The 26,453-nt window shown below is 39.9% G+C and overlaps 1 protein-coding gene across 4 annotated transcripts in view; it reads left to right on the top strand.

Annotated features, from left to right (window-relative positions):
• The window catches only part of LOC134674458 (cytospin-A-like), a 96,986-nt gene that overhangs the window by 69,003 nt on the left and 1,530 nt on the right, over window positions 1–26,453 (top strand). For 2 of the 4 annotated variants that reach the window (XM_063532532.1, XM_063532534.1), the window contains 12 exons: window positions 62–186; window positions 2,414–2,555; window positions 3,185–3,367; window positions 4,105–4,236; window positions 5,469–5,606; window positions 6,792–6,954; window positions 8,803–11,436; window positions 17,121–17,225; window positions 18,235–18,350; window positions 20,259–20,403; window positions 25,021–25,122; window positions 25,981–26,104. In XM_063532532.1, coding sequence (XP_063388602.1) covers window positions 62–186; window positions 2,414–2,555; window positions 3,185–3,367; window positions 4,105–4,236; window positions 5,469–5,606; window positions 6,792–6,954; window positions 8,803–11,436; window positions 17,121–17,225; window positions 18,235–18,350; window positions 20,259–20,403; window positions 25,021–25,122; window positions 25,981–26,104 — 4,109 coding nt within the window. Of the gene's footprint in view, window positions 1–61; window positions 187–2,413; window positions 2,556–3,184; window positions 3,368–4,104; window positions 4,237–5,468; window positions 5,607–6,791; window positions 6,955–8,802; window positions 11,437–17,120; window positions 17,226–18,234; window positions 18,351–20,258; window positions 20,404–21,956; window positions 22,132–25,020; window positions 25,123–25,980; window positions 26,105–26,453 lie in introns of those variants that run through there. The other 2 variants (XM_063532535.1, XM_063532533.1) reach the window with 2 other exon arrangements.

Consider the following 26,453-nt stretch of genomic DNA (forward strand, 5'->3'; position numbering starts at 1 on the left):
AACAAATTAGTACTGTACTCTGTTGGCAGAACATTTCAGTAATACTTACTATTATTTCCAGGTGTCCCAGGAAGAGCGTAGACTGCTAATAGCCAAACAAGAGCAGCTGGAAGCAGAGTTATCCGAAACGAAGACGTCCCTGGACGAGAAAACCAAAGAAAACGAAACGCTTGCTGAAAGAGTTAGGTAAGTCATTTATTACTGGCTTTGATTTACTTATTTTAGCCCATTATGCTGGAAGAGACTGTATCTAAAAATACATATATGCTTTGACTATACATACATACACACCTACATATAATCACGCCTATTTCCCGGAGGGGTAGGCAGAGACCACGGATTTCCACTTGCTACGATCCTGACATACCTCTTTCGCTTCCTTCACATTCATAACATACCTCACACACGCTCGCCGGTTTAGGGTGCTCTTGACCTGGCCTTTCTTCAGGATTTCCCCGATCTGATCAGAGAAAGTCCACCGAGGTCTACCTCTTCCAACTCCCACTTCCACTTCTCCCTTATACACTCTTTGTTAGCCTTCTTTCACTCATTCGTTCTACATGACTATAATTAACCATTAGTGGCCAATCTGTATCTGTCATGATGATATATCTGGGTCAAACAGATCACTGTGTTATGCCGTTCCTGTAGACATACACAAGAGTTAAGGGCTATAACGGTTAATTTTCTTATTTAACCCTTATCCACGTGAAAAGGTCCTCCTTTCCCACAGGAGAGAAAAATGTACAGTTCGCGCGAACACACTAGTTTTGTCTCTGAGATCTGTTTGACCCATATTTTATAAATTTACTGAGCCCCACAGTAACCTCTTGGATTGTATATTAACTCACATTATAGACGGGTCTAACGCGAATTATATTCAATTACCTTGATTTTACCGACGTTTCGACACAGGTTTCACTGGTCGTGGTCGCGGCTGACTGATGTCCCAGCAAAATGTCAAAACAGAGATTTGTGCATCTACCCGACGAAAAGTGTATGGAAAAGTTTGGGGTAGACATCACATTTTCAAACCACCCACCACACATAATGTTGTTGTGTCTCTTGGATTGTGTTGTGGACACTGGATCTGTGGACACTGGATATGTTTTATAATGGTACTCAATGTACACAATTTTCAAGGTCATTCAGATACATCCGAGATGAGTTAATGAGTTGTTTTCCTCCTATTTGTAGTTTAACTCAAAAACTGCGGCTAAAAACAGCTTCTCGGTCCCGGTCCGTTGACTTTTCTTCACCGTTGTACCAAAAGGAAAAAGTTACCAAAAAACTTTAGTGAGGATGACATTGAATGATGCTAGAATTCCTTACTATGTTTTGGGTCATGCAATACTTCGCTGCCCCAATATTACAGGGTTCTATGTTTCACTTTTAACGAACTGAAATTTGAACTTTGTTACAGTGACATTAAGTCGAATTTCAACCATCTTGAAATTGTAACATATAACCCTGTAATATTGGGGCAGGGACTTATGAGTACACGGAATAAGTAATGACATTAAAGGATATAAAAATAAATTATAATTAAATCAGTACGTACTCGTTTTAAATAAAAAAAGCAAGGTGATTATGTTATGATGTTATGTCGAATTGTCTACCTCAGCTTCGAGAGTTACTGAGCTACTTTTATTATCGATCCAACCTTGATATCGTAATACAATAAATTCTGATTCATCATCATTACAGTTTGGGGAATGTCGATGTTATGGAACAGTTGACTTATTTTTCTCGATTTCGGGTTTTACATCATAACATTTTACAGCCTGGCAAAAAAGAGTAGAAATTAAAAAGCGGCAACACTGTAGTGTCGTCCCGTTTTCTTAAGGGGCCCACTGATTAACAGTCCACCGGACGGTATCGGCCTGTCAGTTGTTCGGAACTGTCAAAATTTTGTTCTAACTGACAGGCCGATACCGTCCGGCGGACTGTTAATCAGTGGGGCCCCATATGTATAGATTGGTTTGAAAGGGACGACACTACAGTGTTACCAATTTTTAATTTCTACTCTTTTTTGTGAAGCTGTATCCATGACCAGTTCTCATATCACGGTATGGCTGTCCATGGCCATTGGCAATTAACACTGTTTACAAATATTTGCATGCTGGAGTACTGTTAATAGCTTACACAACCTTAGTGAATAGAATCAAGCGTTACTTTGCAGAAATCAATATTAATTAAAACCAAAATATTACTTTGCTAATCCACGTAAAAGATAACGTGCTAGTCAATCAGTGCTAACGCGTTGTACTTACTTGCGTATTTTTTTAAACATTAATTGCATGTAAAAAATACGCAAGTAAGTACGGGTTAGCACTGATTGACTAGCACGTTATCTTTTACGCGGATTAGCAAAGTAATATTTTGGTTTTAATTTACACAACCTTACTTACAGAACGTTAGAAAGCACAGTGGAACGTTGCGAGGCAGAACGATTACAGTGGGAGCACGAGGCGGGCGCGGCGCGCGAGCTGGCCGGCGCGAGGCAGATACAGCTCACGTCGCTCGGGGAACTGCTGGAGCAGGCTAAAGCTAAGGTCAGTCGGGGAACTGCTGGAGCAGGCTAAAGCTAAGGTCAGTCGGGGAACTGCTGGAGCAGGCTAAAGCTAAGGTCAGTCGGGGAACTGCTGGAGCAGGCTAAAGCTAAGGTCAGTCGGGGAACTGCTGGAGCAGGCTAAATCTAAGGTCAGGCTTACAGTTCCTTTGCTCTTCTTAATGTGAAATCGGGAAAGAAATGTTAACAGTGGCGGACTAGCCCTAAGGCCAGGGCAAATTGTGATAAAAAATTTGCTGATGGTAACAAAAAAACTCAAAATGTAGTCAATATGATAGGTGCTGAGAAAGGGGCGGCTATAGGGCCTGGGGATTAGGGCGGCAAAGACTGCACTGATTGTTAATAGTATTTATTTAACAAGGCTTTCAGTTAAGTTCTAACAGTGACACGTTTGAATGTCAAAGACGGTCACATACGCGAAAAATTACAGTTTTATGTAACACATTTCAATAAGGCTTATGGCACGTTACGTATAATAGGCGCGGTGGTTAAAGGGTTCATTTATTCAATTTAACATTCGAGAAACAATTTTGATTTTATAATTATAATTAATGGATACAGGGTGTCACGATATTTGTGTTTATAGCTTATTAAATGTAAATATGTTCTCAGTTGGCCGAGCGCGCCGGCGCGGCAGAAGGCTGCGCGGAGGCGGAGGCGGCGGCGGCGGCGGCGCGGCGCGAGGCGGACGCCGCGGCGGCGCGCGCGCACAAGCTGCACGAGCGCCTCGCGCACGCGCAGAGGCAACTAGATCGTGCGCACAGCGACGCTAGAAAACTGCACGACGACGCGCTGGTCAGTTCCCACATTGTTTCAAGTAATTTCAACCCTTTAATGACACACACAAAGTTTGAAGTGCCTACATACGGGCAGGATGAAACATGTCGTCGACGACTATAGGCTTTCCTCTATACAAATTCCGAACAAAAGCCTCCGAGGCCACAAAAAACTGCCAATCGCAAAAAAGAAACTCAAACATGAGCAATGTACTCACTGATGTATTAAGCATCGATCTCGGCCTATTTCAGAATGGCTCATAACTGGCAACTTTCCATCTATTTATTTGTCATTTCCATATATTTGTCTAAACTGCAAAACATAATTCAAGACCAAAAAAAGTAAGAAATGTTGCCACTTTTTTACTAATAATAATAATAATTTAGCCTATATACGTCCCACTGCTGGGCACAGGCCTCCTCTCAAGCACGAGAGGGTTTGGGCTATAGTCCCCACGCTAGCCCAATGCGGTTTGGGGACTTTTTTACTAGCGCGTCTTGTATTTATTTACAAATAAGTAAATAAAAGTACTTTTTTAAATAGTAGGAGTAAAATTACTAATGAATAAATTATCTTAGCGTGATTATTTATCAAAAGGAATTTACAATTTTACAAACAAATTATTGCAGTGGCAACATTGACTTACTTTTTTTGGTCTTGAATTACGTTTCGCAGCATAGTGCCCAGTTTGTCATGATAAGTTACTTATTTAACATAATCTTCACAACCATAATCAGGCCTCATTACAATTCCAGGTATCCCGCAATAATGCTAAGTCCACGATCTCAGAGCTGGAATTCCAGCTAGAACAGCTACGGCAGGAGAAAGCGGCGCTTCAAGCCGAGCTTCAGACTGCTCAGGACGCCACTGCTGAATTACAAATACAGGTGATTAATCCTTTGAACGCTTTGAAGTGCACGGCGCGTCATCGTGAACCCTGTGGGAATGCACGAAGGTTGATATTAGGCTGTAGTGGTGCGCGTCAGTTGACGTTTTAGCGGTTAAGGCGTCAAATATTACTAGCTTAGGGTGGTATTCCACTTGTCCAATTTCTTTGTCCAATGTGCATGGCGTCTCACTCTCTCAGTAGGCAAAACGTGAGCCGCAAATACACATTGGACCAAGATACTTTACAGGACAGATGGGATACCCTCCTTAGATCAACATCGACATTCAAGTACTCATAACTTGTGCCCCAGTGCTGGACGAAATAAGACCTCTTCAATCACTCAACGAGGTTTGATACATTCTCCCACAATTCGCTACGAAATCAGAGCAAGTCATTCCATCGTGTATTTGGGCATTGTCACTAAAAAGTGTACCATGTACTTTTTTTCGAATATCCATCAACTTGTAGGTTATTTCTATTCAGAATCACTAGGACTATATATAAAACCAAATGGGCCGGTCCGGTTGGAAAAAGGGCCGGTCCGGTTCGAAAAAGGAAAGTCGGACATCCACGACAAAGATGGGCGGATGATCTTGTTAAAGTAATCGGCAAAAGCTGGCTAACAGCAGCCCAGGACAGAACGAGGTGGAAGAATCTGGAGGAGGCCTATACCCTACAAGAGGGGTCCCTATAAATTAAGAAACGAAATAAAATAAACTAATATCGATGTAAATTATGTATTTGGGAAATAAAAAAGACTTTATTATTTATTTATTATTATATATTAAAAAAAATGAGTTCCATGTCAGTTTTGTAGCGCATTTTCACATACGTTGTGTATTGTCCGTTACAAAACTGACACCAAAATTTGTATGCAAAACTGGGAACACTTTTTGTCTTTGTCTCATTCAATAGTATTCGTGATTCTGAGTCTAAATAACCCAAAAGTTCATAGTTAAAAAAAAAAAGTAAATGGTACCTTTTTCTGAAACCACCACATTTAACATTTCAGTTATACACATACATACATACATCATTGGCTCAGTGACCCAAAGAGGATCTTGGCCTCTGACACAAGAGACCGCCATTCTGCCCTATTCTGCGCCACTTCACGCCAGTTGGGTATTTCTCTCACACGGGAAAAAGAAACCGTTACGAAACTGACACAGAGAAAAATACGATTCAAGTTATACACAGACGACAAATTTTAATCCTCAAACTTGAATACAGGTCCAAGTAGCGAGCGACGAGAAACTAGCGTTAATGAGCAGAGCGGGTGAAGCGTTGGCGCATGCGGCCGAAGTTGAGAGGCAGCTCACGGACGCCCGGGCACGGAACGCGCAGCTCGCGAGAGAAAGAGAAAGAGACGTAAGTAACCACGTGCCAGAAGTCGGTGGCGTCTGGATGCGTGTGCGTAGACGTCCACGAGCGCGTTGTAATGTATGCATATTTGTAAAAGATGCCACACAACCCGCGTCGCGTGTGCGTGCGATGCGTGTCACGAAAATTGTTATGAAAATTAATAAGTCACAAAGAACACATACATACACGCATAAGACTGTGGTCTAGGTTTTTACATTAATTTCTAAGAGAAACCGGCTGTGATGTAACTGGTCAGTGTCCTTAAATAAATACATCGTTAGTTAAAATCACAGTTTAAATTAATTTGTGCAAACTAAGTTGAAAGCCGGCAAAGTTTGCATTAAGGCGTGTTAGATCGATCATCCTTATCACAGAATAAATAATAGTACTAGGTACAGAAGACTCACTCTCTAACAAAACGGGTATGTTACGATTACGACAGATATGGCCGCTAGGTGGCGACAGCGCCACGCGCGGCTTGCTAGCCACCAAAATTGGTGTGCGACGGATGTACTTGTAGCTACTTGTTGCGACGCGACGAAATCGCGGAGTGAGCCACGTCTGCCCATATGCAATTTGATGGTGTTTAGCAAAAATGTGTCAACCCACATAAATTTTTCAATAAAATGTCAACTGTAAGCGTATTTTTTTGAGTTGATATCTTATTGCAAAATGAATGTGGGTTCACACATTATTGCGTATCAGAATTCAATTGTATGTTTTAATATCAGGAAGCCGAATGGAAGCAGATCCAATCGGACCTGCTGACTTCTTAACTATAATGACCAGTTTTAGCCTCCGAAGACCCAGAGTCATTTTTGCAGTTTTGAATTTGGAACCTTCTTCTATTTCATTACAGTTCGACATTCTATTTTAATTTGTTCTTTTTAAAGGAACTCGGGATTATTATTTGTGACGTCCCACTGGTAAAGGTACCTTATGGCGGTTGGTGCTTACGCTATTATTAACGCCTCTCCAATATTATTTCGGCGCTATGCGACGTAAGCGCCGGCCATCATTAGGTACCTTTTTCCGTACGTCACATATGTATTAACCCTTTATAAGGCATAACGGTGTCGGGAAATATGCAAGATTGAACTCTATCACTTTGAAATAAAGTTAAAATTCAAGTGGGAAATATATTCCCTCTGCCTTATAAAGGCTTAAGTCATTGGGTATTTTTAATATCAGGAAGCGGAATGGAAGCAGTTCCAGTCGGACCTGCTGATGACGGTGCGCGTGGCCAACGACTTCAAGACGGAGGCGCAGCGCGAGCTGGAGCGGCTCGTGTCCGACAACAAGGCCGCCCGCGACCGGATACGGGCGCTCGAGGACCAGATACATTCGCTCAAAGGTACGTTGTACAATCGCCATAATGGCTCCTCTACACGATGGGCCAGCGCCGGCCACTCCAAGGGACGCAGCCATGCGGTAGAATGGGATAGCATTATCACTTGCTCCCTTTAACGCATGAATGTGGAGTGGCCGGCACTGGCCCATCGTGTAGAGGAGCCATAAGAGCTATCCCACTCACGTGCAGTTTTTCGCGGGTGAGCGTTTCCCAAAAAAAATTGACATTTCATACATGAAAAAATGCGTCCTAAAATTTCCTTTCCAGATCGTCACGTTTTTGTATGTATGATTTTTAATTTGTATGAACGTGACGCAATGGAAAAATATTTTTTCATACAAAATGTTGGGACACATTTTTTCATGTATGAGGCTTGAATGTACAAATGATTCTGAGTAAAATAAGCCCAAGAAGTCAATATTTTGAAGACGTTAATTAAATGTACCTACATATTTTTTGGAAAACGCTCGGGCACGGTTTTTTGTAGGATCCCGTTTTAGTAATATAGGTGCTAATATAGTAACTTTCACACGAGGATTCTGTTTGCGGGATCCTGCATACATACTAAACTGCAAAAGGTAATTCAAGACCAAAACAAGTAAAAAATGTTGCCACTTTTTTACTAGCGCGTCTTGTATTTATGTACAAATAAGTAAATAAAAGTACTTTGTTAAATCGTAGGACTAAAATTACTAATAAATAAATTATCTTAGCGTGATTATTTATCAAAAGGAATTTACAATTTTACAAGCAAATTATTGCAGTGGCAACATTGTCTTATTTTTTTTGGTCTTGAATTACGTTTTGCAGTATACAGAAAACTGGATCCTGCAAAATACCGTACCCGCAAAAAATTGGACGCCAGTGGGAAACAGCTCTAAGATATAGTGTGGAGCGGCCTTACGCTGTCAAATTCGAAGCACGAATGTTTTCTTCGACTTGGACAATACATGTGACGTCCCACGGTAAAGGTACCTTATGGCGGTTGGCGCTTACGCTATTATTAACGCAGCTCCAATATTATTGCGGCGCTACGCGACGTAAGCGCCAGCCGCCATATAACGTACCTTTTGCCGTGGAACGTCACAAATAATTCTTGTAATACATAATTAATTGTAACTTTAGAAAATTAATTTTCATATAAAACATAGGTAGTTGTGTGAACAATGTAATTATATTTGTATAGTTTTCTTGTTTTTTCTTATTTGTTGGTTTATTATAGTTATAGATCTTAGTGCATGTTAAATGGTGTATTTAGGTAAGTTTAGAATGGGTTTTTTGTAATATTTACTTGTAAATAGGAAACAACACGACTTGCATGGTAGGGTTTAAACAATATAAAGGTCCATACATAAATAATAATATAATAAAAACATTAGCGAAATTAACTAACGTTGCTGTAGCTGTGATGATTTTCGGAAAATATTCTCGAATTTTATTTTTTAAATACCTATTTAAAAAAATTTGCTAATCATTAGAAAACAGATGATGACAGAAAATATTATTTTGGGTAGTCTCGTATTTTAGTTTAAGTACTCTAACTAAGCTACTAAAGCATTAACTACAAAATATTGAGGATCAAAGCATTTTATATATAAAAAATCTAAAATTATAAACGTATTTGTATTGTACCGTTAATATTGCTGTACAAAACGTTATCAAAAATTGTGCTCGGATGTTTTTGAGTACCTTTTTCGCTTCGGTATATTAAATACTGATAGTAATTGTTTGATGGACCTCACAGTTACAGCATAAGTACTAATTAAGTGTAAAGCTTGCGATGTAGTCGTCACAAACTAACCGACTTACATCATTACGTGTACTACATACCTAATCTATTTGTACATACAGGTGTTGACAGATCAGTCTCGATGGATAGCGTCATCTACTCAGATGACGACAAATCTAGCGAGTTCAGAGACTCCCAAAGCGATATATCTAACAAAGACATATTCAGTAATATCAGAACGAGGTATCTATCCAGAGTACATAGCGTGTCTGACTCTAGTTTGAAAGATACGAGCATAGTCAATCAGGCGTTCTATAAATCCAGTGTTCCCGAGGCAAAGAATGAAGGAATCAAAATTGAAATTGACAATGTTACGACAGATGAAACAAATGATGAAGATAAAGGATATATACACGAAAACGACACATTTAAAAATGCTGAAGATATAAAAGATAGAAAGCTAAAGAGGCAAGATGCTGTTGATGCGGCTGTTGATAAAATTAACAAGCAAGGCGCTATTGATATTGCTGCTGAAAAGGTAAAAAGGCAAGACGGGTTTGATAATGCAGATGAGCCAGAAATATTTGAAGAATTTATAGTTCCTATTGTTGCTAATGATAATCCCAAAGATAAGACCAAATCTGAATCCTTTGAAGTTAAACCTAGAGATGGTACTATTTTTAGTACAAACCTAAGAGGCGTTTATAATGGTAAACCAAAAGCTTACAGTCTAGATAATATACATAATCATGGCGCATTTAGAACATCATTAAAAGAGGCTACTAGTATAGAGTTTTTAGGTGCTAATAATTATAGTGAGACATCACTATTTACTGAAGGCTCTGATAGCGTGTTCCTTTCACCTCTCGAGAAAAACAATACATTTGTAAGTGATCACGTAGACCAAACACCGGAACCTAAAAAATTTAAGGTCTTAGATAAAACAGTAGATAAGGAAAGTAACAATAATATACCAGTCGTCAAAGCAGCATCTATTCTTCCTTTCCCATATCCTAATGATATAAAAACATCTCCAACCAATCCGTTTGTGCCATTTATTCAAGACGTTATCCCCAAAGTAACTGAAGTTAAAGAAAAGAATATCGCTAACAAATCAGATCCCATTTCAGATCCAAAAATAGTTCCTGAAGACCCTGTTGCAAAAGAGTTTAAGAAAGCTAATGATGACCTTAAATTGACGTTTCGCTCGGCGATTGAACGAATTATTAAAAATGGTAGAACAGCGAAAAGGCCTTCGAAGGATATAGACACAGATAAACATGTACAAATTATTGCCGCTGTTAGTAAGAATACAGGAAAAGCAGATAATCAGAGGTGTGACTCTCCAGAAATAGTTAAAATTGAGTTAAACAACAATACGCATGAAAAGGAAAGGGATTTTGATATGATAGATTCAAATGTGCAAAACACATCTGAACTTGTCGAAACAAAATGTTCTAAAAATAAAAACCCATTTATAGAAGTTACAAATGAGTCAGTCCCAAATAATTCTGAGCTTGTAGCAACAGTTGATGATAATATCAGTTACCATTTAAAAATAAACACTCTTAGTGATACTTCTTTTGAAAAAGCTCCAGACACTACTGTCGCTTGTAAAAGTAATCCTACTTTTGAAAATAAGCATCAAAGAATTAAAGGCTTCTTAACTCCGATAAAAATTGTCGACGGTAATATTAGTTTGCAAAGCAGTAATGCGTCATCCCCAATCGTCATAAGTCCAGTCTTAATACAACCAATCTTCTTTAGACCAAATGTCACGCCTGTAGAAGTTAAACAAGAAAGCAAAAAAGCAACAATTTATTTCGATGATACAGACCAAGTTCGGGCTAATGAGGAAAAGGCTCCTAAAAGTCCATTAAAGGGCGATGACAGTCAAAAGAAAAAGGGACTATATCAAAAGAATTCAAAGTCAAAATTGCCTTTTCTGTCTTGGAAAACGTTTGGATCAAATGAAAGCATATCAGACTCTAAATTATCCCCGACCAAAGTCAAACCTTCTGAAGTTAAAAGCGTCGCTAAGTTGCCGATAAAGCCAAATTTTCTTATTGACAATAAATATTATCAGCCAGTACAGAATGTTCCATTTCGCATCAATACTTCTCAGTCTCTGGCTTCAACTATTACTAGAGTAGAACCTAAGAGAACAGAGAATACCAATCCATTCTTACCACTGTCACATCGAAGACAGTCGTCCGAACTGTCAACAGAAAACTATTACGAGGAAATAGGAGAACCAACCACACCAATTATTGTTGAAAATAACGTTGCTGACGATGACAAAATCAACAAAAACCTTGCCAAAACCGAGCTAGCTAACATCCCAAGAGAAGACATATTAGTTGTACCAAGAAGACCTAAAAGACCTAAGAAAGAGAAGCGTGTCAATCCAAAAATAATACTTACACAAGAAAACGAGGAACTTACTGATATTCGTAAGGAGATGGCTCAAATAACCAAATCTGTAATATCGCTATCCCGATCACCAAGTGCAAAAGAATTGACTAAAAAACAGCCTATCAGTCCTATAAGTGAAATTGTTCATAACCTAGAAAAAGCCCCAGCGTCTGACGCTGCTAGAAAGCTATCTTTACAAGGTCAGAAAGCGCCCACAATTGAGCCTAACTTCGGTTCTTTGCCTCGCGAAAAAAAGATGTACCACTGGAAGACACTGGAGCATAAAAGACTGTCGCACCCGATCAGGTCTCTGAATGACCCGCTGCCGGCGCGCCCGCTACGTAAGTGCAGGCTTCACCGTCCAGTGTGATGTCAATAACTGGGTCTGATGTCCTTATTAGCGGAAAGTCCTTTAAATCAACAATTTTCGGGCTAGACGCTAAGCCAAAATAACATGTATTTTCTAGAACAATCCCGTAAGGCCCAGTGTTCTACCTATAGTACTAGTCTTAAGTGAATTACTTAAGTGAATTCAACCATTTTCAAAAGCGTTTATTTTAATTGTTTCGTTCTATTTTAAACTCAAAGTAATTAATTATTTTTATCCACTTCCAATATTTCGTATTATGGGCCACCCATAGATTTATAAGTCTGAGGGGCCACCATTGAAGCCTTCTAAGCTTTGTCTACCCTCCTAAAACCCCCACCATAAAAAATAGCAGTTGGATTTGAAATTCATAGTGAAAGAAATACAGTCGAATTTCTTTTGTTTTGAATACGAGCCAACTCTGTTCGAATTGAAAATGGTTTTTGAAAGTAAGTACTACGTGTAGGACCGTGGGCCTTACGAAGCTATGCCAATGCCAAAAGCTCTGTTGTGGCTTGCGGCTGATTTTACAAGCTTTTATTTAGTTTCACCTGACCGTTGTCTGTAATCAAATCTTGAAAGTTAAATTTGATCCACTTCCCGTTTTTCGATTGAGCTGAAATTTTGCATACATACGTAAGTCGGGTGACAATGCAATATTATGGTGCCATCGAGCTGATCTGATGATGGAGACCGGAGGTGGCCATAGGAACTCTGTGATAAATCAACGAAACCTAATTGTGTTTGGTGTTTTTAGAATTCTCTCCATGAGTGAGTATTAATTGCCTGTGGAAAGAAAAGTACAGTCAGCGATAAAAGCTTGTACCAAAAATGAAATCTTTGCCAAACACTTTTTTAAGATCTGGCCGCTAATAAGGACTATACATATTTCCAAACTGCCCATATACATTCCTCTGGTCAGTTTGAAATACCCTACCCGTAAATACTCGTATGTGAGAAGTAACGTCGAGTGTCGTGTTGTTTGAACTCATGCGGTGGAGGGTGGTGGCGGTTTGTGTGTAGTGTGTCGCAGGCTTTAGCTTTAAGGCCTGTGCACACCGGCTGCGTGTGCGTGACGTGCACGTGCGCGTGCGGCGTTGTAGTATACAGATCCTTATGAGAGATGGCACACAGCTAGCATGACGTGTGCGTGTGCGGCTCCAATATTTTAGCGCACGCTCACGCGCACGTCACGCACACGCAAGCCGGTGTGGCTCGGCTTTAACCTCTAGCCACCCAGAGACCTATAAAAAGGTCTCCTGTTCCGTTCTAATTTGAACTTTGTGTCGACTAAATAAGATTTCAATTTGCTTGGCAAGGTTTGACGGATGGGCGGCTAGAGGTTAAGTTGTTATATTTTTGCCCAAGACTGTCTCATTTCAAACAAGTACTAGCACACAAAAGAAAGGGATGAGTATAATTCTCCTGGTTCTTACTGACTGACTAGTTGTATTTGCTAGACTATAATTGATTTGTATTTTTCACGCCACTGTTCGGAAATGTGGCAATAGATGGTCTAAAACCAAGCTGGAAAGTAGGCAATAGCTGTAGCACCTGAACTACCACTACTACAATGTTTCATTGTTATCATCATCTGTCATTGGTGACAGTTCGCTACAGCAATGAGTATAATTTAAAACATAAAAAACAATAAAAGGTCTTTTTTTGCGCAACTTTTTCCTTCAAAAATAAAATTAGGTTATTAATAGAACCAATTTCTTGTTTAAAAAAAAAGAAATGTCAAAACCATTCACTTCATTTTTTTTAACAATTATCCATACAGTTCACGCTTAAGGCGTTTTTTACTTTTATAGCTGTTTGTGGTTTTTTTTAGCAAAAACGCTTCTAATTTTAGAGTCGGTTTGAAGCAAATAACAGAAAAACGCCTCTTAAAAGTGGTAAAAAAAGTAAAAAAGGCGGGATCTGAAAATACTTACTGAATTGGATAGTGTAAATTGTGTTTGACTAAAAAATATAAGAAACGCGCTCGCTATAAAAATGAGTTCTTCTAGTGAAGAAAATGATATTCTTACGCTGACGCCTACTGAAATTCAAGAGACAGTACAGGCAGTGGCTAGTAATTTGCTACCAGAGAAATCGCGGGCTAGTACTTATAGTTTTGCAAATGTTTTCTTATTTCCTCGCAGTAGTCGTGAAAAGCACTATGTAATGCCTCGGCCGGAAACGCTAAAGATGGACTCGTATTATTCGAGGGCCTCCACTAACGTGTCGGCCCTCGAACTCACTCGTCCATCTTTTGGCGGTTTTCCGTCCTCTCCTACAATGTACTATTATAACCCTGCATAGTGACGTGCTATTTTCACAATTCGCCCAAATGTTTAAAAACTGCAGGATCAGTTTTCTCTTCACTCCGTGTTCTTAAAGAAGATAAAGGTGGAAATCACCAGGCCCCAATTTCACATCGGTGACAGGTGCGAGAATTGTAAAACATCACTGTTGCTGACGTCACAGGCATCCATGGGCTACGTTTACCACTTACCATCGGGCGGGCCGAATTCCTGTTTGCCACTATCATTATTATTCAAAAAACCTTTATTATATTGGAAAAAACAGATATTTCTCTTGCGAAGTTTCTGACAATTGTCAAGATTTAGAAGAATTGTAGATAATTCTTGACAGGTAATGAGTTATATTATGTCGGAATTTTGTGACAATTGTAGTGTTTCTTGTGACAATTATTGTCATAAACTCAGCCAGAGAAATATCTGTTTTTTTCCGATATAATAAGGTTTTTTTTAATAATACAATGATGGTGGCAAACGGGAATTCGGCCCATCCGATAGTAAGCGGTAAACGTAGCCCATGGATGCCTGTGACGTTAGTAGCAGTGATATTTTACAATTGTCGCACCTGTCACCGTGGTGAAATTGGGGCCAGTGCTCAATGCCGTGTTATCAATTCATTTGTGAATAAAATTATAGATAGTCTGTATCTTTAGGTATTAAAATAAAAGTAACCCTCAAATGGCTCCTTAAGCCAGTTGAGGGTAGATGAAAACATTACACGATCAAATAATGTTAGGTCGTTCAGTGACAGATCCAGGCAGTATGGTATTTGGTCGGTTAACCAATAAATGTTATAACTACCCGAAAATGTACAAATTATTTGTTTATTTTTATTTAAATACCTAAAGATACACTACTTATAGTTGAATTTAAAGCAGCTATGCGGCTGGGTACCCCTTAAAGTAATTAAGATCACATTAGCAATTTAGCACAGAATAGTTTAAGTTCGTTTGTATCGCTTAGCTAAGCACTGTTGATCCAGGCTTATATTTGGTGGCAGTAACTGTTGTTTTACACACACAATAATAAAATGCACTTTAGCATTGTACTTTTCTTTTCAGCGTCTTAAGATTTTCTTTAGTTTAGTAAGTTCTAAAGAAAAATGAAAAATTATGCAACAAGTCATATTTCCGTGTTTTTTCGTTATATCTGAATTAATGTTTTGTTTTAACAATGACATTACTAATAAAAAAGAATCGTCCACATACAAAAAGTTCGGCCGAATAGGTACTGTATTTGCCGTTTAGTGCGTATTTGGAAATAGGAATTCAGAGGCTTTATACTGTGAAATCCTTAAGGTGTCTTAGGTATGCCGAGGCGTTCTTAGCATTTCTGAAAACCTTGGCATGTCTGAGAACGCCTGGGTAATATGCCAAAGGCTCCTTTACCGTGCCATGCCGATAGTGATGGGCGCCGGGCAGAGGCGTAGCTAGAGGATATGGCGCCAGGGGCAGGCACCAAATTTGCGCCCCCCCCCCCCCCACACAAACGAAATGAACTACAAAAGGGTTACTTTTTTTTAACTAAAATTTACTTTTAATTTAGACAATACAGTGTATATGTGTTTTTTTAATACATCGGCAGGCGTGGCTCACTCCGCGATGTTGTCGCTTTGCTACAGGCAGTTAAAAGTCCATCCGTTCGACCCCAATTTTGGGGTTTGCCATAAGCCGCGCGTGGCGCTGTCGCCACCTAGCGGCCATATCTGCGCTGATCGTGACAGACGCGTTTTGTTAGAGAGTGAGTCTTCTGTACCTAGTACTATTATTTATTCTGTGACATCGGTGGGTAACATGTTTACGACCCACCTGATGGTAAGTGGTCACCGCATCATATGGACGTCTACACTCCAAAAGAGTTACAAGCGCGTTGCCGACCATTTTAAAACTTATGCACTTTTTTGGAGATCTCCATACTGTAGCCTCTCGAGAAAAAGGAACTTAATCAATTTATTGTGGAATGAGCTCCCTTTTTTCGACAAATTTCCTCCCGACCACTGTGGAAGGAATTCCTCTTAAACCGCACAGTACGCGACCATTTAGGTTCTAGGCCTCTAGGGTGTGAGAATAAACACTCTGCCTATCCTAATACGGCGAGCGGTGCAGTGATGGCAAGCTGTCACCGTTGGCAACTAGGCAGCATGTCAAACAATTCTTCAGACAACAGCTCATTGTACTTACCTACGAGCGGTAGAGAACATCCTGTATACAGGGTGGCTAAAAAATAACTGTATTCCCGTTGCCAGGGAGGTTCTGGGATTATAATGAGCAACTTTTACTATGGGACCAACCCCTCAGTCGCGAAAAAAAAATTTGGCTGGTTCATACATTTTGGTTGGTCCATTTTCTATGGGAGGGTAAACTTTTTTTTTGAGATTTCGGGGTTGGTCTCGTAGTAAAAGTTGCTCAGTATAATCCCAAAACCTCCCTGGCAACGGGAATGTAGTTATTTTTAACCAGCCTATATAGGAATCCCCGTACCTACTGTCGTCCGATAGACAACATGTCACAGATATGCAGCAGCAGCTATTGGAGTAGGTTCCGTCTACTACGGCTCATATATATGCGCCTGCCGGACAAAGGGCTAGGGATCCATTTGCATAGGTAGTCTCTTGGACTGTCCATAAAATGGTAACTTCCCGACAGGAGACCCCTGAGGGAAAAGACGCGCTAACACGGAACACAGCTCTGAACTCTCTGAAGCACTCGGCCCGCTCGCCTTATAAAATGAAAGCATAGCAACTCCTACCGAATATCCCTCTGCTTGATAGAAGTTTCTGGCATAGAGTATTCGCACTGAAGGATGGTGGGCGGTAGGGCGCTACCGTCGTCTTTTAAGGTCGAGTTCTAGGCAAAAAAGAGTACCTAAAAGATCGGCTTTCTCTTTGCTTTTCTGAGCTGTGGGCCAGATTACCAGGATGAGAGGTAGTCTTTTGCCCATTTTGGCGCCCCCCCCTTGGACGGCGCCCGGGGCACTTGCCCCCTCCAACCCCCCCCTAGTTACGCCTCTGGCGCCGGGCCTTAGTCTAAGAATATTTAGGGACAATTATGGAATGAATATTTGGCAGAAAGTATAATTCGGGTAGAATGGCGACGTGTCGTTAAACGAGTCGCTCAAAAGTTTACATAATAGCCACGACCACTCTGTCAAGAGTGTAACGAAGAAGAAGATAATTCTAGTGTGCGCTGAACCTAAATACTATCGTCTGAAGATAGAGGCCGAACCTAAATACTATGGTCGGAAAAATTACCTCATCATTCCTAAACCTTATTCCAACTGGATAAGGTTTACAATAGTGAGCTGTGTAGCTGTTACAGCTGGTGATGGTGTAGTTACTAGTATATTTGTGCAGCGATGCCGCCCAGAACCGAGGAGCCTCCGCCTCCCCCGCCGCTGCTGACCAGCGCTTCGCTGCAGGACATCATGGCGACCGCCGCGTCACACCGGCGGACCAAAGGTAAACATTTCCACAATTATTTTTGGACATTTTTGACCTTTTTTTTTAACTACTTTTTATATTTCAATCCGATTTATTAAATATAACTTGTGTTTAAAATAACTTCTATCATCGTTTTTTCTAATACCTAATTATCTGGTGCTTTATTTCATGCATGGTGTAAAATAATTTTCACCACACCAGCTCGGAAAGGCTTACTTTGCACTTCAGAAACTGATAGCAAAGTTGCATTTTATTCACATGTGAGGCAAAGTAATCAAATGCAAATTTTAAGTTGTTTACTTAAGTTTGCTGGTAGAATTGACTTTTAAATGATGATTTTGGATGATAAATATTTAATAACATTCATTTGGATTTGATTTGGTTTAATTTTGTGTGATATTTTACATTTAATATTTGCTTCGGGTTGGTGTGGTGAAAAATTTTGTGTTTTACTCGGGGGCAAATTTTGTTTAACCCTCGTGCTTTGAAACCCTCGCAACGCTCAAGATTCCATTTTTCGAACCACTCGCTACGCTCGTGGTTTAATTTTGGAATCTTTCGCTTGCTCGGGTATCAATTTGAGCACGATCGAGCGGTTAAACAACAACTTTGCCCCCTTGTAAAACAAATAACTGTTAAATACAGTATAATACCCTTTGCAAAACAGAGATCCGACCACGTTTTCCTAGAAAGAAGCCTTTAAACGGCTTACTCTTTCCCTGATAAACCAACGAACCTGCTTTTACATTGAACATTCTTTTTATTTTCGTGTCGAGGTTACTTTTTCATACAATGCATTCATTTCTCGTTTTTTCGCTTTCAACTTCTATGTTGCCTTATTGATAGGTTTTTTGATGGCTTAGAAATTAGAAATACCCAATTATTCGCTATGCAAAAGTTACAAAACAGTTAAAAAGTGAAATGAAAAGATTTCGAAGAAAAACGTCTTTGCCAAAGCTTTCGAAAGGGTCTCGTGCTGGATGTCATTAGTTAAATTCACCATAATCATTTGTATGAATTGTTTCAGGCGTGTCTCGCCAAGACTCCCGGCTTTCGGTGAAGTCGCTCATCGAGAGCATAGAGAACGCGGCTAAAGCGGCCAAGCAGTCGCCAGCCACAACCCCGGTTACTGAGTGGCCTACGGTAAGTTCCTATTAAACTCCCAATGGTGTAGAAGTACAGTCGCCATCAGATATATCGGAGCGGCTAAGGCGCTCATAAATATCTGAACACGCCTCTATTGTAAAGGCGTTAGAGTGCGTGTGCAGATATTGTGAACACCTTCGCCGCTCCGATATATCTGATGGCGACTGTACAGTGGCGAAGCTAGGCGTAGGCGAAGTGGGCCGTCGCCCACGGCCTCGCGCCCCAAGGGGGGCTTCGCGCGAGGCCCCTTCGGGCACAGTGAAATAAAAGTGCCTCGCAGATGTGATTACGCCCATGGCTGGGTTAGTTTACGCTACGCTACTGTAAAAGTAGACGCAAAAGAAACAGGCGGCCTAGCCAAGGTGACAATCGCTATCGTTTCGCCATCGAATCGCTTTGTGTCTCTCTATCACTTTTCCATATTGGTGTGACAGTGACAGTTGCGTTTCTATCGCTACGGAGCGTAAGCGATTGGCACGTTGGTTACGGGGCCTGACTTCACACGAACAGTTTACGTCATCATTTAAAAAATTTACAAGAAAACTTACATGATTTACAAGAAGACATTAAAAGAAACGTAAACCATATCAGGCGTGGCTCACTCCGCAATTTCGTTGCATTGCAAGAGGTAACTAAGAGTACATCCGTTCCACACCAATTTTGGTGGCTAGCCATAAGTCGCGCGTGGCGCTGTCGCCACCTAGCGGCCCTATCTGTCCTGATCATACCCCGGCCGGCGAGAGCAAAAATGCGTTGACAGCTTAATAGTGCGAGGACACACACTTTGGTCGATGTCGATAAAAACAACACGATGTACTGGACCACCGTTATGATATGCAGAAGTATTAATTATTGTTGTAAACAAAATTAAAACCAAGTGTTTGTATTTATTCAGTATTTTATGTAATTTTCGTAATATACAATTAGCATTTTTTCTAAATTTTCTGATTTTAAACTCCTTCGCCTTGCCGATAAAATCCATTTCATCCAACTAAAGGACCGTTCTAAATCTACTGTAGTAATCGGAGCAAAACGAAATAATTCATAGTGATTATGAATTTGTTCTGTATTAGGTAGTTCCACTTCTCTGCCAGATATCAATTTATTTAAATTGTTTAAAGTTAAAATGCCAACTTTCTTCTTCAACACATTCTGATACTTATTGTGAATAACTTTATAATAATAATAATTTTATGTTGATAGAAAATTGTTTTAGGGTTATTCTTAGAAACGCGTGGAGGTATCAAGTTGAAATAAATAACAAATACTAATGGCTCAGTTTAAAAAAAAATTGTGCTTAATTAAAAGTCGACTATTCTATCGACATCCATATGTCGATAGAATAGTCGATATTTAATTAAGCACTAGGAGCAGACGCATTTTTGCTCTCGCCGGCCGGGGTATGGTCCTGATCGTAACAGGCGCATTGTGTTAGAGAATAAGGGCTAGTTGCACCAACTACATTTGACAGACTGATCAACGTCAGCCGGTGCGCCCCGGCGCATTACTATGAAACTTTTCATACATAAAAATTTTGCGAACTCTTTGACGATACGAACAGTTTGGTGCAACCGACCCTTATGACCGGTTGCACCAACCACATTTAACAGACTGATTAACGTCAAACAGCAGGGAAGTATGAAATTTCCCATATAAAAAGAATTAGCGAACGCTTTAACGGTTACAGACAATTTGGTGCAACCGACCCTAAGTTGTATCGTTAAAGTGTTCGTATCGTTAAAGTGTTCGCTAAATTTTTATGTATGGAAAGTTTCATAGTAAAGCACCGGGGCGCGCCGGCTGACGTTGATCAGTCTGTCAAATGTGGTTGGTGCAACTGGCCCTTAGTCTTCTATACCTAGTACTATTATTTATTCTGTGACCAAATTGATTTCGTGAGGCCAGGTCCCCCCACCGCCGGCAGCAGCGCCCGCGCCCCCGGCCCAGAACGGGCTCCCGGAGCCGGCGCCCGCCCCCGCCGCCGCCCCCGGCCTCGGCTACGCCAAGCCCCCCGCGCCGCGCGCCGCCCGCGTCTCGCCCGTCTCCACCGGTAAGTGCCCCCGCCCCCGCCCCCGGCCCCGGCCTCGGCTACGCCAAGCCCCCCGCGCCGCGCGCCGCCCGCGTCTCGCCCGTCTCCACCGGTAAGTGCCCCCGCCCCCGCCCCCGGCCCCGGCCTCGGCTACGCCAAGCCCCCCGCGCCGCGCGCCGCCCGCGTCTCGCCCGTCTCCACCGGTAAGTGCCCCTGCGTGCTCATAGGCCTGCTGGCCTCCATAGCCAAACTATTCATTGTAATGTAAGTATGGCTGGTAATCCGACTTTGTCAGTAGAAAGGCGCGAAATCAATGGAGTAACACTCTCGACTTCGGTCAAACTCGGCTCCGCTCGGCTCGGCATTGCTCCGAGCGATTATTAGAGTTGACACAACTTGTCGTCCCTTTGCGTGCACGACCACGGATAAGTTAATTACTTGAATTTTGACAACCCTAAATAGTCGAAAGGGATAGTGATATAAGTTAGAAAGGGATATCATGATTCGACCCTGAATCACTGTCAAGCTTCTGTTTCGTAGAAAGTGTCTTTTTGTACGTACGGTAGTACTATTAGGCTCACTTGCACCATTCCACTAACCCGAGGTTAACCGGTTACACCTGGTGTTGCCATGGTTACCCATACAATTTGACACTAGGTCAAATTAGCGGCGTTTAACCGCTTAACGCCGGGTTAATGGGATGGTGCAAGTGGGCCTTACTTATTCATTCTGTAATGAAATTTAAAATTTGTGTGGGACATAGATAGTTCGCACCTACGTTTTTTAAATTTGGCGCCTTATTCTACTGGCAAAGCTGGCTTGCCAAAGTATATTAACCTCTTTATTCACAAACGCGCTCTAAAGCCTCAATTAGTTAATTTATGTTTTATCCCTTTCTTACAAATATACAAATCAAGTTGACAGATTAAGACAAATGATTATTAGCGAATTTATGAATAGGGGGGTAAATGTGTAAAATCTAAGAGATATTCGTGCTTCGAATTTGATGACAAATGTGGATGGCGCTGAACGGATCCGTATCATTCGTCGATATCTATCGATATCGACGAATGATACGATATATCTCGTCATTATGCCGTAACCCTAGTTGCCAAATATTGATGGCAAAACAATTCAACTAACACAAAATATATGGCGCAATACAACACCATTTTCAACTGTGAAACTCGGGGCATGATTTTCCGTAGAATTTACACATTTTATACAATGAATGATTCTTTGCTAATAACAACAAAAATATGTAGTAACTCAAAAATTATAAATATGTACAGTTTTTGGTCCCAAATGTCAATTATACGGGATAGATTGCCAAAAACTAGGCACCCACAAAAATTTTTCAATTTAGTGATCTCCGTGAACGAAATTGGTGGCAAATGAGGGGAAAAAGTAACTGAAAAAGATTACTCTAGTGACCAGTTACTGGCAATTTATTTCCTATGTGCATCCATAATAAATGTATCTATAGGTGAATAACTACGTCTAATATTATTTTTTATATTATTTTAAATGTCCTCCCCCCGTCGCATGACGTATTCTGCTTTTTATTCTTACAGCATGGAGGAATGAGAGAGGCGCTTAATGCCAACCTTGCCATCTCTTTCTAACTTGTGTGTGTTCGCAACTATTTATTAACTTTTAACGCATGCGCATTTATTCAAATATCTGTGTTTAATATATAAAAATGGTGCTCGATAATACGTAAAATAAAAGCTTAATTATTTTATTCAACGTTGCATTTTTAACCGTCATTCCTTTGTTTTTTATAAAGTACTAATTAAATTTAATATATTATAGTTCCAAAGCTAACAAAAGCATGGCTTATAAAAAAGATGCTGAGTTAAGTTAAACTGTTTTTATACTCCATTTATTAAAATGACACCTCGATTGGCCAACCTACTAAAGCAAGGACGCTCAGCACGTAAAATTTCGTACATTGACCCGCCATTTGCCATCTCTCGCACGCACATAATTATTGCTGTCCCTCTCGTACAGTGGCATTGATCGCTGGCATCATAAGCGGAATAGCAATAAAACACGTGTGCGATATATAGTTCGTTTTTTTTAGCATTAGAAAGAACTTCAAAGAAGGTAAGCGATCTTGGCATGTCTTTTAATTGAAAAACGCTTTTTAAAAATCAATAACTATTACTTATGAAAGCAGGAGAATATAAATTATCGTATTAGATTCATAATTGTTACGTATTTGTCGTAACTTATTTTTAAAATGTGTTTTTCAATTAAAGGACACATCAAGATTGTTTACCTAATTTCTAATGCTAAAAAAAAACGAAGTATAGATAGGAAATGGTAGGTCGATATACGAAAGCTTAGCGTCATTACTTTACCCAATCTGTCAGGATCGCCATGTGATGTGGGGCGTTAATGGGACAACCGATAGACTCAGGCTCATAATACCGTAAACTCAGGTATCTATAGTCCTATAATACAGCTATGGTCCAGTTATTACGTGCCTTTTTGATACTCGGTGCATTTATTTTGCAGCTTAGGTATACTAATACCAAAGAGAATAGATAGTATAGAGGGCTATTGCCAAAGTAAATTTTGTAATCGCGGTACATTTACTGCCATCTATCGACACACGATTAAAACTTAAAATAAAATTGAAAATGTATAAATTAATCAAAACATGTTTACGGATAAATGATTTTTAATTTTTATTGTTCCATACTGACCCATGTTCTTTCACTGATATGTGTTAAAATTTTTAAATATCAAACGGTGTCGTCAACGCCATCTAGCCGAGAATAGGCCAAAGGTCGAGCCATATATAGCACCATTCGAGAATGACTTTTTCTTGATTTCCGAGGCACGTTTTTAGGGTTCCGTACCCAAAGGGTAAAACGGGACCCTATTACTAAGCCTTCGCTGTCCGTCCGTCCGTCCGTCCGTCCGTCCGTCCGTCTGTCACCAGGCTGTATCTCACGAACCGTGATAGCTAGACAGTTGAAATTTTCACAGATGATGTATTTCTGTTGCCGCTATAACAACAAATACTAAAAACAGAATAAAATAAAGATTTAAATGGGGCTCCCATACAACAAACGTGATTTTTGACCAAAGTTAAGCAACGTCGGGAGGGGTCAGTACTTGGATGGGTGACCGTTTTCTTTTTGCTTTTTTTTTTTTGCATTATGGTACGGAACCCTTCGTGCGCGAGTCCGACTCGCACTTGCCCGGTTTTTTTCTTAGACTTTATTTATCTTATACGGAGTTATATCTCTAACTAACTAAAGCTTTTTCTATACTCAATATAATTTGAAAAATATTTATACGTATTGTACTAGAACTTGAATTTGGACCATAGTTGTAAGTTTTGGACTAAAGTTACCTGAATTTACGGTACGATACAAGGTTTTGTACTGAAATGATTGGACTGCGCAGATTGGGTGATAAGATTCTAATCGAAATGTCAGTTTGAATTTGAATTCTGGGATATAAAAGGAGAGAATATTTTTTTGGGTATTTGTGTTTGTTGTTTTGGATGTGGTGTCACTGCAGATATTTTTTGATCAAATGTTGTCATTGTTGATCAATAATGTAGCTAAGAGCTGATGAAAATGTTTGATCGTGGATTTTTCAATGATAGTTGATTATTTGCCAACATCTTCCAAGCCTTCTTGAGCTTACTGTGTGACTTAGTCAATCTGTGTAAGAATGTCGTATAATATATATTTATTTTACAATATTCGACTATGTGGGATGAAGTTCTTTGTGATCTTCGTAGAAAAATATATCGTCAAAGTAGTGAAAAAACTAAAAAGTTTTTTTTTTTATATTGTGATCTACCTTCGTTATTAATGATGTCATATTGTAGACGTATACCTAACTGGCATTTAATCTCCTATCATTTAACGATAAAAAGCCGGGTGGCAAAGTTATATTTGTTGTACACAAACTTAATTACTTCAATAAGTTATGTTAAGGCTTTGTTTAAAAGATGATAGACGGAGACGGAATAATTCAGTTTAAAAGTTATAAAATAATGTACTTTACATTTATATTTGAGGTAAAATTGATACAGAGATTTCATTAAAAAATACTAAATTATTTTTTCCTTTCAAAAGTAAAGAAAACAGTATCAACAATAAATACTGTAAGTAGTGCAAATAATTGGGAGTTGCAATTATGCAGGTTAAAAAAGTAGATGTCGCTAGGACATTATACTTTTTGAATTTATATATGGTTAAATGTTGGTAACCTTTTACTGAGCCGTACTGCGCCATCTAGAGTTCGTTTTTTTTAGCATTAGAAAGAACTCCACAGAAGCAAGCGTGCAGTTTTTATCAGGCTCTTTAATTGTTAATAATTATTGAATTATCTAATGTAGCATGGTCAATACGTATAATTTACTTCAAATTATTACCGCTCAAAGTGCCGGATTTGGAACTACAAGCTTACTTCTGCGAAGTTCTTTCTAATGCTAAAAAAAACGGACTGTAGGTACTATAGCTGCCAAAAAAGATGTTACATTATTTCACTCAATTCATTTTTATCAATGGCCTTAGTCAACAAAAAAACTGAGCCTTAAATCTGTAACGCCCTGTTTGCCACCCGGTCGTATCGTTCCGCTTTGTACCGTGTCTAACCCGCGGGCAGAGGGCGCGGCGAGCGCCAACATCCCGGACGAGCAGCGCGCGCTGTCGCTGCAGCAGAAGGCCATCGAGAGCTTCGTGCGACGGAACAGCTACGGGGACATATGTGAGTTACAAGCGGAAATGTTTCACTAACACAACTAGTGGACTCATTAACTTCATTGAACCTACCCTGGCCTACCTACCTACACCTACCTACCTGCCTACCTTACTTAGTAGATGGCTAGGATCTACTTACCTACCTATACCTACACCTACCTACCTGCCTACCTTACTTAGTAGATGGCTAGGATCTACTTACCTACCTACACCTACCTACCTGCCTACCTTAGTAGATGTCTAGGATCTACTTACCTCAACCTACCTTCTTTCTACGTATCTACCGACCTATACTTAGTATGAATTATCTAAGATGATTTTTTCGCTTCAAACCCTAAGCTATTAAAAAAAGGCATTGTTTATTTTGTGCACCGCGGTGGCTACCGAATTTCTTATTAGTGAGAAGGATCAAGGCCCTTTAAAAGGTAATTTTAGCGTTGAGGTGAAAAAATCATCTCAAATAATTCATACAATACCTACCTCCCAAATCCCGACCAACCTACCTACCTAAACTTGCCGCATTTCTCAAATTCAGTTCAATAAAAAATACTTGAACTTTTTGCTTTGAAATTGCGATTTTGACGGTGAAGTTAATAATAAAGGACAATTTCAATGTATTTTTTTAATGGAACGAATCGAATGGTACTTTTTTTCCTTTTTATAAATATGTAAGAAAAACACAGATTTTGGAACTTTTGGGTCTTATATTTTTTATGATTTCCATATATTTTTCTAGTCCATCTATCCAATTTACTTGTAAATAAATAACTAATTTTCTATCTATTTACCTGGTTTTCGTTATAAAATTCAACATCACGTATCATATCCCTATTAAACTGGCAATAATGTCAATAATTGTATCCAGGTGAACGAAAGGACCCGCTGAACGCGCTGCAAGTGAAGAACGGCGGTTCCAAGAGGAACGCGCTGCTCAAGTGGTGCCAACAGAAGACGGCCGGATATAGTAACATCGACATCACTAATTTCAGGTAAGCCCGGTGCAGCTGATTTTCATATTGGTTGACTTATAAAATATAAATTTTGCAACACCTTATTTATTACTTTTTACAAACTAGTGGCTCTGTTAGCTGTGGCCCTCCCGAATCCCCATAGCTTCGCCAATTTAAAAAGATCCATAAACTTAATCGACTAAAAAATTTATAGAATTGTCAAACTCGCTCACCAAATTTGACGAGAGTCGGTTGGAAAATGCGATCTGTCTGTGGACGAGAATCTCCGGACATAGGGCTCGGTTACACGTATCGCGTAGAGTGGCGAGACAGTAAAACAAAGTATGGAATTTTTACTCGGCCGAGTAACAATTTCAATTTCACTCTA

The sequence above is a fragment of the Cydia fagiglandana genome, chromosome 20, assembly GCF_963556715.1.
Source record: "Cydia fagiglandana chromosome 20, ilCydFagi1.1, whole genome shotgun sequence".
Lineage (NCBI taxonomy): Eukaryota > Metazoa > Arthropoda > Insecta > Lepidoptera > Tortricidae > Cydia > Cydia fagiglandana.